The sequence below is a fragment of the Histomonas meleagridis genome (genome assembly GCF_020186115.1).
Source record: "Histomonas meleagridis strain 2922-C6/04-10x chromosome Unknown contig_48, whole genome shotgun sequence".
Classification (NCBI taxonomy): domain Eukaryota; phylum Parabasalia; order Tritrichomonadida; family Dientamoebidae; genus Histomonas; species Histomonas meleagridis.
The window spans coordinates 149,280-161,164 of record NW_027150891.1 but is presented as its reverse complement, the minus strand read 5'-3'; the positions used below and the strand labels follow the sequence as shown (position 1 = coordinate 161,164).

The window sequence follows — 11,885 nt, the reverse complement described above, 5'->3', positions numbered from 1 at the left end:
ATGTCTTCATCTAATTTCAAGTTTATATATGTTAGGTTTGTTTTTATCAGCTGCATTCTCAGCATATTACCTAGAACATGAAGAAAAATCTTTTCTTTCTTGGATGCGCTCAACCAACCTAGTTTTTACTGGTAATGAATATAATACACGTTTCGGAATATGGTTAACCAACCGACGTCTTATTCAAGAACATAACCAAGGTAACTCTTTCAAGCTTTCTATGAACAAGTTTGCTGCTTATACACCAGCCGAATATAAATCACTTCTTGGGTTTATTCCACATATCAGGACAAGTAATGGTGAGAAATCTAACTTCAAGAGTGCTGATTCTATTGACTGGCGTACAAAAGGTGCTGTTAATCAAATCAAAAATCAAGGTAGCTGTGGTTCATGTTGGGCATTCTCTGCTATCGTTGGTGCTGAAGGTGCACACTTCTTAAAGACGGGTAAACTCATTTCATTATCCGAACAAAACCTTGTTGATTGTGTTACGACATGTTATGGTTGTGCAGGTGGTTACATGACAGATGCTTATGACTATGTGATCAAATACCAAAGTGGTAAATTCATGCTCGAAGATGATTATCCATATAAGGGTGTTCAAGAATCATGCAGATTCGATTTATCAAAGGCTACTGGTTCAATCACGAAGTATATAGAAGTTACTAAATTCGATGAAAAAGATCTAGCTGCAAAGGTTTCACAACATGGACCAACATGTATTGCGATTGATGCCTCACACTATAGCTTCCAACTTTATTCACAAGGTATCTATAATGAATCACGTTGCTCATCAACAGAACTCGATCATGGTGTTGGCTGTGTTGGTTATGGAGCGGAAAATCAAACTAAGTATTGGATCGTTCGTAACTCATGGGGCACATCATGGGGTGAAGGTGGTTACATCCGCATGTTAAAGGATAGCAACAACCAATGCGGGGTTGCATCATTGGCTTGCGTACCAATCGCATAAATAGCCAATCGAACTGAATTTTTCTTTTTATGGATTTTCATATGATATATAATGTGATATTTTATTATTTGACAATTCACGATTAATTTGAGTATAATATGGATGAGATTTTTCTTGAAGATACATCATTTATTATAATTTGATCAAGTATTAATTTGTTTCACTCCTTAAATTTTTTGATCAATTGTATTAAACTTAAAACATTAAAAAAATATCATCTTGTCCCACAAATCATTTAAATATTAGATATAAAATAGATACAGAAGAATCATATTGTTTCTAAATTAAATTGAAACTAATTAGTTCGCTTCCAATATTCTATAAACATCGACTTGCCCCAAAGCCAACGCGAATGACAGATCTTTCTTCGATTAGGAAAATAGAATCATCAACTTAATACTCATCCTTTCCTTGGATAACAATATATACTTTTTCATTTTAATTATGTGAATGGAAGAATGAAAAATACACATCAGCAGGAATGGAAGTGAAAAGTATTTCAGATCTTGATAAATGAAGTGCTTGTTGTAAAAAAACTTATATGGGATTGGTAAACCAAATGTATATTCGTTATATTTACATAAATTTAAAAATCCGAATTTTATATTGAAATTGTTATTAACATATTTAGCCACGAAGAGCATAACAATAATTTGTTATTATCTACAATTAAGAACATAAATATCAAACAATAACAATTTCATTTTATTAACATATTACACAAGATGAAGTTTCTTCTTCTTTTCCTTCTTTTTGCATATCAAACTTTTTCTTCAATTGCATCAAATATTTTCTTGCAATTGCATCGAACATCGTCTCAACTTTTGCTCCGAGCACTGCGCTTGTTTCGAAGTATTCAACATTGAGAACCTTTGCCAAATGTTTTCCTTCATTGACTGAAACAGTTCTATTTTCGTAATCGCATTGATTACCGCACAAGAAAATCGTTGCGTTTTTATCTTTCTTGATTATTTCGTCATAACATTTTTTAACATCATTAAATGAACATCGATCACAAACAGAGAAAATAATAACATAAGTATTAACACCATCGAGATGCATATTGTTAATGTTAAGATAAGTTCCTTGTGAAGGAGTATCCCACACTTCGATATCCATTAAAAACGAGTCAACTTTCAATTCCTTCCGATAACATCTCGTTCCTATTGTAGGTAATATTTCATCATTAAACACGCCATTCACAAAGCGCTCAATTAACGTTGTTTTCCCGACGCAATGATATCCAACAAACAAAACTTTCATATGGTATTTGTCATTTGGTAAATCCATTATAGGCGTAAACCCATGTAAAATCGTATGATCCATTTCCAATTTCAAGATTTTCTCGTCAATAATTCCACGTTTTACAAGTGAATCAATTCTTTCTTTGATAAATGGTAACGAAAGAATTCCATAAATCGTTGGTCGTTCTGTTGGATCTACTGAAAGCATTTTATTAATAAGATCATAAATTTCTTTTCTATGTTCCTTAAATGGAATTGTATATTCGCATTTTTTGATTTGTTCACATTGCTTTTGGAAATTACTTTCTAATGGAAATGCGGGTTTATGAAGTGTGCACATTTCATAAAGAATACAACCAAGCGACCATATATCGGTCTTAAAATCATAGCTACATGAGTTGGCAAGTTCTGGTGACATATAAATAGGAGTCCCTGCTTGAGTTTGACATGATTGATATGTATTTTCAAGAACACGAACTTCCCCAAAATCCCCTAATTTAATAGTATTGTCCTTGGTTAGGAAGATATTGCTGGGTTTTATGTCACGATGAATGATTTTTCTGTCATGAAGATATTTAATTGCAAGGGAAATTTGAACAAAATAATCTAAAATGTCACTCCCTGGCATTGGCTTTTTTAAATTATTAAAGCTTTTTATTTTTTTAGCTAAGTCTCCACCTTCTGCATACTCCATAACAATATAAAATTCAGTGAATCCAATACTATCTTTGCATTTGAAGTAGTCAATAAACTTAACAATATTTGGATGATCTAATGTTTTTAGAATACATTCTTTCTCGATTTGTTCATCATTTTTTAAAGATGGGAAAATTTTTTTGATTACATATTTTTCATGTGTGACCTTATGCTCCGCAAGCCAAGCAATGCCACCACCTCCATCACCTAAAATTTTTAGAATATTGTAATTTTCCATGAGTTGACACCAAAAAATTCTTCAAAAACGGTTATAAAATATGCCATAACATTTCAACTTGTGAATCTCTGTTTGTAAATTGACAGTATATTGAAAATATTCATCTGCTTGTGAACTTTACGAAAAAACGAAGGCATTTTTACCAACCGGTCCCCGCCAAGTTTACATAACGTATTTCGAAATCAGATATTAAAATTAAAATATCTTTTTGTGCACATGAAAAATCTGAATATGATTCATAAAAAATATTCACAAATATATGCTGGGTATATCTTATCAAATTCCTGTAAATTTTTATCAATAAGTATGTTCAATATTTGAATTATATTGATTAAAAACATATAAAATTAAATTTAATATTTGTTCGTATTTCATTATTAATATCATCATTTTATCTCCTTCATTAAGTTTTCTAACTTCTAAAGAAATCCAAATTCGAATTTTATAAAAAATAATGAAAAATATCATCGATTGAAGTCCAATTTATATAACCTTTATTTATAATAATATTTATTTTGCCTTTGGAATTACCTTTGGCGGGGACGTTTTTCCAGATCCTAAAGTAGTTTCATGCATAGAAAAAGACATTCGTTCCGGCTTTGAAAGTCTGTGGTTCTGTTTTCTCTGCCTTCTCTTTATCATTCTTAATACCTTATCGAATGTTATTGGGATTTCTGTTGGTGTTTGTGCCAAGTTCAAATTCGAGAGATTGATATCTCTCCCGAAGAACTTATCCACTTTTCTTAAACTAATTATGTGTCCTGATGCTCCCATCATTCCTTCGAATGGGATAACAGTGTCTCTTAGATACGGATGCTTCAATGCTTCAGCCGCCGATAACCGTTTCTTATCGTCGACACACATCAACTTTGAAATCAAATCTCGACAAAGTGGCGAAAGATACGTCGGAATGGTGTACTCTCCTCGTTTGATTTGCTCAAACAGTTCGGCTTGCTTTCGCTTCGTCCATGGAAGTTGGCCGGTCATCATTGCATAAAAAATTACGCCGACACTCCAACAATCACTTTTCCTGCCATCATATCGATGACCATTAATACATTGTGGTGAGGCATAACATGGTGAACCACATGGCGTATCAACCATGCCATCTTTATCAAGAAATCGAGAAAGTCCAAAATCCGATATTTTGACATGTCCAACATTGTCAAGAAGTATGTTCTCTGGCTTGAGATCACGATGAGAAACACCCATTGCATGAATGTAACTGACGCCTTGAAGTATTTGCTTAAGAATTGGGCGAGCTTGTTGATCATCAAGCCTTTTGTTGTCAACAATGTGCTGGAATAATTCGCCCCCAGGGCAAAACTCGAGAAAAACATAGTAATAAAATTCGTCTGATAAGATATCTACTAATCCAACTATTGATGGATGATGCATTTGTTGATGAACACTAATTTCACACTCAAATTTTGCCTCTAATTTTTTCTGCCTGAGCCTCTTTTTTTCTATAACTTTGCAAGCAAAATATTCTCGAGTTTTTGGACGATATGCAAGCTTAACAACACTGAATGCACCTTCACCTACTGTTCCTCTAATTTCGTATGATTTGATTACCTTTGGTATTGGATGTTCTGCTGTATTTTCAAATGGTTCGTCATCAATAAAATCTTCTTCTTCAACTTCATCATTTTGATCGGCAATTTCAGCAAGCATAGAATCTGATGCGTATCTTGTTTTATTAGCTGCAGCAGCAGCAAAAATCTCATTCGTATTTAGTTTGTCTAGTTTTGGTTTCATTCTGGAATTAACCGCTTGTTTACAAAATATTTTAAAAGATTTAAATGATATACAAACGGTCATTAATCTCCATTATCCAACGATAGAAACATGTTTTGATAAATACGATACGAATTTGAATAGATTTGATAAGAACAAAAAAAATCACCTTTTCGTTTTCTTGATATTCCGGTGTTTTTGTTGTAAGTAATAATGCCTTCTACCGCAGGTGCAGCAAAAGTTGTTTTTTTGAGTTAATACTTAGTATAATTGGCGAATTATCATGAACTGTTTCTGATTCAAATATCGACTTTTTCAGACATACGCCCCAGAATATCTTCACGAAAGAACCATATGGTTTTTCAGAAATTATTCTGCTATTGAGCAAAATGCACTAATAATTCGTCAAGCTGTTGAAGCATTTGCGTAAGTGTATAAAATAAGTTCATAAAATTAATGTCTTATGAAGACAGATGTCTAAAATACGACAACTTTTTCTTTTATTTATAATGAAAGTGTCGGCCAAAAAATGGACCCAGATAAGCTAGCAGAATATATTGGGTATTTTTTAATAATTCTCCTAGTAATTTCTTTTATTTTTGTTCTTTTTGATCGCTTTGTATCAGACCAGACTTTATATGATATAATTCAATTACCGCCAAAAGACCCAAGACATATTACATATTATATTGAGCCCATATCAGACCCAACCAATCCTGTTCCATTCCCTTCGGTTTTCTCACAACCTGAAGTTTATGTTACTTTTGTTGTTCCAGCATATAATGAAGAAAAGCGTCTACCATCAATGCTTGATGATACTGTTGACTACCTTCTTTCACGTCAATCAGCTGATCCCAACTTTACATGGGAGATTATTATCGTAGATGATGGATCCAAAGATCGTACTGCAGATTTTGTTCTCAGTTATTCTTTAAACCATCCCGAAGTTCGTTTATTACGACAACCACGCAACATGGGCAAAGGCGCTGCTGTTCAAGCCGGCTGTCTTCATGCACGCGGCAAAATGATTTTAATGGTCGATGCCGATGGAGCCACAAAAATATCCGAATTTGGTGTTCTTGAACAGAAGCTTCTTCAACTTCAAAATTATAATCCAATGGTTGTCGTTGTTGGAAGTCGTGCACATCTCGATGGCGAAAACAAAGCAAATCGAACAGCTTTACGAGATTTTCTTGGGAAAAGTTTTCATTTTCTTATTTGGCTTTCTGGCGTACGTGGCATAAAAGATACGCAATGTGGGTTTAAGTTGTTTTCACGTGAGGCCGCGCAATGGCTCTTCCCGAATCAACATATACAAAGATGGTGTTTCGATCCAGAGCTTCTCGTGATCGCGCGAAAGAAAAGAATGGAAATATCTGAAATCCCGGTCGAGTGGAATGAGATCGATGGATCGAAAATGAAGTTTTTGTCTATGATCAAAATGGCTTTGGACTTGTTACAGATAGCTGTGTTTTATCCATTCAAGATTTGGAATGTAAAAATGAGAGGAAATATTCAATATGAGTAAGTCAATAAATATCAGATTTGGATTTTATATAGAACAATTTATTGAACTTATTTTGATTTTATGATATTTGCATGTGCTTGATGTGAAAACTATTGCAAAAAAAAAATATTTGGAAGAGATTAAATTTTATAAAATTTATTAAGTATCCAAGATAAGTTTTGTTCATTAACCTAATTATGAATACCAATTCGTTCATTTCTTTCTTTTTGTCGTAATAATTGAACTATTTCCAAGTTGTCATGTTTGTATTCATATATAATTGTCGTTTTAAATATTTTGAATGATTTTCGAATATTATTTTAAAATAAGGATTTATTAAATTAAATTTCAAACAGAGCAAATATATATTTTAACTGTTGCTATATGACCATTATAAAAAGTTAACATAAGTGCTGTATCAAATAATTTCCAAATATTATTTTACCATGTTACAAACATTCTCATTCTAAAATAGTTTCAACCCTTGTGTCAAATCATTTTCAACTTTATGAAATTATAAGATATTAAATTTATTTCAATGCCGTTTTGTATTAAAATAAGGCTTCTAACAATGAATACAACCTCTGCAAAATGTTATTAAAATTTTAAAGTACTTGTTTAAAAAAAAAAGTAAAATGTTTGTTGTTGCTTGGAGAGCTTGAAAGTGATGTATTCAGAGAATGACTTTTATTAACAACAGTAATAATTGGAGAAACAGTTGGAAATATAAATAGTAGAGCATTTGCATCATGTACAAAATTAGAATATGTCCAATTTCCAGAGAAATTAATGGGTGGAATTGGATGTGGTGCATTTGCAGAATGTATTTCATTAAATAACATTACAATCCGTTGTAATAGCATTGTTGGTAATGCATTTTATAAATGTACAGGACTTGAAACGATAACATTAGATGAAGGCGTACAAAATTTTGGAGCTGATGCATCCAGAGGATGTACAAACCTTGTGAATATTTATATACCAAGTTCTGTTTATTCGAATGGAAATGCATTTTTAGAATGTACTAAACTTCAATTTATTAATGTTTCAGAAGAAAATATTGGATATTCGAATTATGAAAACGATGGCGTTTTATATGATAAAGAAATTACACAAATCATTAGTTATCCGAATGGGAAAAGTAAAACATTTACAATTCCTAATTCAGTCATTTCTATTATGAATTATTCTTTTGCAAGTTGTATTAATTTAGAAAGAATTTTTATTGATGAAAATGTTCAATATATTAATTCATGTGCATTTGTTAATTGTACATCACTTCAATGTATACATTTTAATGGAGAAATTTCACCAGAAATACAAAATGATGCATTTGTTAATATAAATGCGACATTAGTTATGACAATAGAAACATATCAAAACGAAACATTTGGAAATATGAATGTTACAAAGGGAACAACACTTGACGAATGTCTCCCGCCAACACGCACATTTACTGACTCAAATACATTTACGAAATTAAATACATTTACGAAAAGTGATACACTCACTAAATCATATACATTTAATAAATCGGATTCACTAACTGCATCAGTTGCTCATTCATCTGATGTAACTTTATCTTTAACGCATTCGTTCACTTTAACACACTCATTATCTATTACACATTCGATTACTTTATATAGTATATACATAAATACAATTTCATTGCTGACATTCGAATCCACTTATAGTAATATATTCAGTAATGTATTCGTATTAGAAAAATGTGTTTGGTTGTGTAAATGTTGATTTAAATTTAACATAATAAAATAAATTGTGCAAACCATTTTTGCTTTTTTTTGTAAACATCAGAATATTTCTTTTAATCGTTTTTTTGCTTTTGGTGATGTTGGGTGTTACTTTTTGTATGATATTTAATCGGCACTGCATTTGAAATTTCCTACGTAGGAATTGAATAGCATTAAATTTTCTGACAATTTCTTGACACCTTTGAATGGCCAAAAATGGCTTTAACTCCTTATTAAAAAGAAATCGAAGTTCACAATTTGTATGGGCATTCAAAAGTACTTTCCTTTGAAAAGCTAATCAGCTTCATTGAATTTTCAATGATTGAAAAATTTTGTGGTTTTGCCTTGTTTTCTTTCCAATAATGAAAAAATCTTTGATAGTTATGTGAATGCATTTGCTCTGCTTTACATTTTGCTGATTTTTGATGATCTATCTTTGTGCAATTTTTCCCCAGATGTTTTCTTTTTTTCGATTTTTTGGTGATGACGATGTAAATTGACGGTTAGAATACACAAATGGAGAATGGATTCAACTTCTGCCAGCAAATGGGAAATGGATACCCTTATATGGGAATGATTAAGAAAGACAGCGGGCCTTCGCTATCTTATGAAGAATTTGATGCTCTTATCAAATCTGTTCAATTATTAAGAATTTCTCAGCTTCGTTACATTGTTCAAAAATACTCTATTCCAGCAAGTGGAAACAAAACAAAACTCTTAAGTTTGGTCATTAAAATATTTCACAGTCTTCGATTTGATAAGAGTTTAATCGACATTCTCAATGAAGTTAATCGTCTTCTTGCTGATCAGCAAGACTCATTTTCGATTTCTCCAATTACATCTGTTCCCAATAACTTAGAAATATGTGATCCTGATCCAAATTATTTCCCACTAACGAACCCATTATATGAATATATAGATGAATCACCCTTTTTTGGACCTATACTTGTTCCTCCTGGTCAAAGTAATGGAAAGTTTACTTTCACAAATGATTTAGCTCCAAATAATTCCATGTTCTGTCTTACATTTTACTTCAAAAATGGTAAGACACAACAACTTTCCTTGAATGGTTCAATTAATGGCTCACCATTTGATATTTTTCCTGATGATCCATATCCACAACCGATTGATCTTACAGGAGGCATCCTGCCTACAAATGTCCTTGAGCTCCGTATCCAAGCTCCATCACAGATGATGATATGTATCAATCGGTACCAATATTCTGGCATTCAAGCTGTTGCTAATAGGATATGTGGTCAAGCTCAACCACTTGTAATTCACAACAGTTGTACCGTGCACCATCCATTTCCTCTTGTTCCTTTCCTATCTAAAGCTATTAGTACCGATAATTGGAAATGTCCAATTTGTAACGAATTTATACAAATTTCGCAGATCGAACCTTACAATATCGGTGCAGTGCCTACTGAGGTTATGGAGAATGAGATTGTCAGACCATCACATATGTTTTCATTTGATAATAATCCGACAATTGATATTTTTTCCCAACAACAGAATGATATATTCAACATTGATTGGGATGGGTTCTCATAAAAATGTAACAGAACATTATATAATCGGTTAATGCGCTTTGATAAACAATTGGTAATTAAATTTGAATTTTCTGATTGTATAAGGAATTTCTTCGTTGAATTTATTGGAAATACGATGGTCAAGTTTGTGGAAATACGGAATAATCAAACGAAAACCAGTTACCGGTTTCAATCGTTTTTAATCGAATTACACTCAAAAAGTTACGGTGATAAACTTTTTTCAGACGAGACAATTCAATGAGTAAAACCGTTATACCAGAAAATTCTGTTTCAATTTTATGTGAGGTTTTGAAATATTTAATAAACTATTCAAAACGCACCGATAGGCGCTTTAGGAGGTTTCAATTCAATTTCAAAGAAAAAAAGAATTTTCCAAGCATGCATCTGTGTGTGAACATTTGGTTCCTGAAAATGACAGTAATATCTTATTTATTTAAAAGTGATTTGGATGAAATGAATATGTAAATTGAAGTTATTTTTTATCATAAAATCATATGAACGTGACATTTCACTATATTCACTCAGAAGTAAATCAGTAAGTGCAATTTGTGTTGATTTATATAAATTGTGTCGGTAAGGATTGATATGGATTTCATTCGACCCGAGTCACAAAAGATAAAGTACAAGTAGATAAAAATTACGTAAAAGATTATAAAATGACATAGTGAAATTGAAATAAGTATGATTTGTGGGATCCGATAGGGTACCCATTTTTTTTGTTGAGCTATGTCGACGTCAAACCAGCGTTATCATTTTCATGAAATTTAAAGGCTGCGAATAAAATAAGATTAATTTAAACTAATACTCTTTTTTTATTATAATGTAATTACTTAATGTAATTATAAATCCAATTTTTTGGTCTTGGGCTTTGTGAAGCGCCTTATTTTTGTTCAGTTTTTTCTTGGAGTAATTTAACAATTTCATTTATCCCCCTAAAAGATGCCCATGAAAGAGCTGTATATAATCAATTAAAAAAACACCCGAAATTTCTCTAATATACAAAGTATTTAAAATCAACGAAAACTGAAGAAAATAAATATCTTTAGCGTCTAGGTCTATACCTTCTTGCTCAAGCAGTAATTTAACTATTTCATTTCTGGAATCCTTAACTGCTAACATAATTGCTGTTTCGAATAATTTATATATATTCCAAATGTAATTATAAAATTCTAAATCATAAAAAAGAATTTTTTATAAGATAATTTAACATTTTGTACATTGGTATCAATTCCTTTTTGTTCAAGAAGTAATTTAACTATTTCTGTATGACCATAAAGAGATGCTTCCATAAGTGCTGTCATAAATAATTTAAATCATTTCCAAATATTATTTTGAAATATTAAATGATTAAAATAAATATTAAATAAAACAAATAAAAATCTTTGGCATTAATATCAATTCCTTTTTGTTCAAGAAGTAATTTTACAATTTTAATTTGACCATTTATAGATGCAACCATAAGTGCTGTAGAAAATTTTTCGAAAAATTTCCAAATAATAAATTTTAACGTTAAATTATTATAACAAAAATTAATAATAACAAACAAATGGTTTTAATATTAACATTAATATCTTTCTTTTCTAGAAGTAACTTAACAAGTTTGGTAGATCTATACGAAGACAAGTAAAGAGCTGAACGATATAAAATGATTTAAATTCCAAAAATCCATATAAGATATCATATATTTCAAAAAAACAATGAAATTTATAAGTAAACATCTTTAGCATTAATATCAATATTTTCGTTTTGAAGAATGATTTCTGCAATATCACTATGATTGTTAATTATTTCATGTAAAAGTACTGTCCGAAACAAAATGAAAAAACTTCAAATATTTCAATTTAAATATTAAATTATTTGAAGAAGCAGAGAAAAAAAATTAATAATATCTTTGAAATTAAGTTCAATTCCTTCTTGTTGTAGTAATAATTTAACTATATCATTATAATTATTCGATGCTGCCAGTAAAATTGCAGAAAAATATAAGATAAATGAATTCCAAATGCAATTTTTAAATATTATAATAACTAAAAAAAGATTATGCGCATTTATATCTATTCCTTCTTGTTCAAGAAGAAGTTTAACTATATCAATGGAATTTTTTGCAACAGCATAGATAAGTGCTGTCATAAATCACAAGAACAAAATCCAAAATTTTTATTAAAATTGAAAAAATGAAGAACAGAATC

At 30.9% G+C, this 11,885-nt stretch overlaps 5 protein-coding genes across 5 annotated transcripts; 3 read left to right on the top strand and 2 right to left on the bottom strand.

Annotated features, from left to right (window-relative positions):
* Positions 1–220: 220 nt before the first annotated feature.
* Positions 221–973, top strand: GO595_006786 (Clan CA, family C1, cathepsin L-like cysteine peptidase; the record flags this gene model as incomplete). Its single annotated transcript, XM_067920177.1, has 1 exon — positions 221–973. The coding sequence occupies one exon, from the start codon at positions 221–223 to the stop codon at positions 971–973; it is 753 nt and encodes a 250-aa protein (XP_067773006.1).
* A 708-nt stretch (positions 974–1,681) lies between these two features.
* GO595_006785 (CAMK family protein kinase) lies at positions 1,682–3,151 on the bottom strand (the record flags this gene model as incomplete). The annotated part of the gene is made up of 1 exon (XM_067920176.1): positions 1,682–3,151. The coding sequence occupies one exon, from the start codon at positions 3,149–3,151 to the stop codon at positions 1,682–1,684; it is 1,470 nt and encodes a 489-aa protein (XP_067773005.1).
* Positions 3,152–3,661: 510 nt separating this feature from the next.
* On the bottom strand, positions 3,662–4,909 carry GO595_006784 (CAMK family protein kinase; the record flags this gene model as incomplete). Its single annotated transcript, XM_067920175.1, has 1 exon — positions 3,662–4,909. One exon carries the CDS (start codon positions 4,907–4,909, stop codon positions 3,662–3,664), a length of 1,248 nt encoding a protein of 415 aa, XP_067773004.1.
* Positions 4,910–5,417: 508 nt separating this feature from the next.
* On the top strand, positions 5,418–6,416 carry GO595_006783 (glycosyl transferase; the record flags this gene model as incomplete). Its single annotated transcript, XM_067920174.1, has 1 exon — positions 5,418–6,416. The coding sequence occupies one exon, from the start codon at positions 5,418–5,420 to the stop codon at positions 6,414–6,416; it is 999 nt and encodes a 332-aa protein (XP_067773003.1).
* Positions 6,417–8,662: 2,246 nt separating this feature from the next.
* GO595_006782 (MIZ zinc finger family protein) lies at positions 8,663–9,697 on the top strand (the record flags this gene model as incomplete). Its single annotated transcript, XM_067920173.1, has 1 exon — positions 8,663–9,697. One exon carries the CDS (start codon positions 8,663–8,665, stop codon positions 9,695–9,697), a length of 1,035 nt encoding a protein of 344 aa, XP_067773002.1.
* Positions 9,698–11,885: the final 2,188 nt, after the last annotated feature.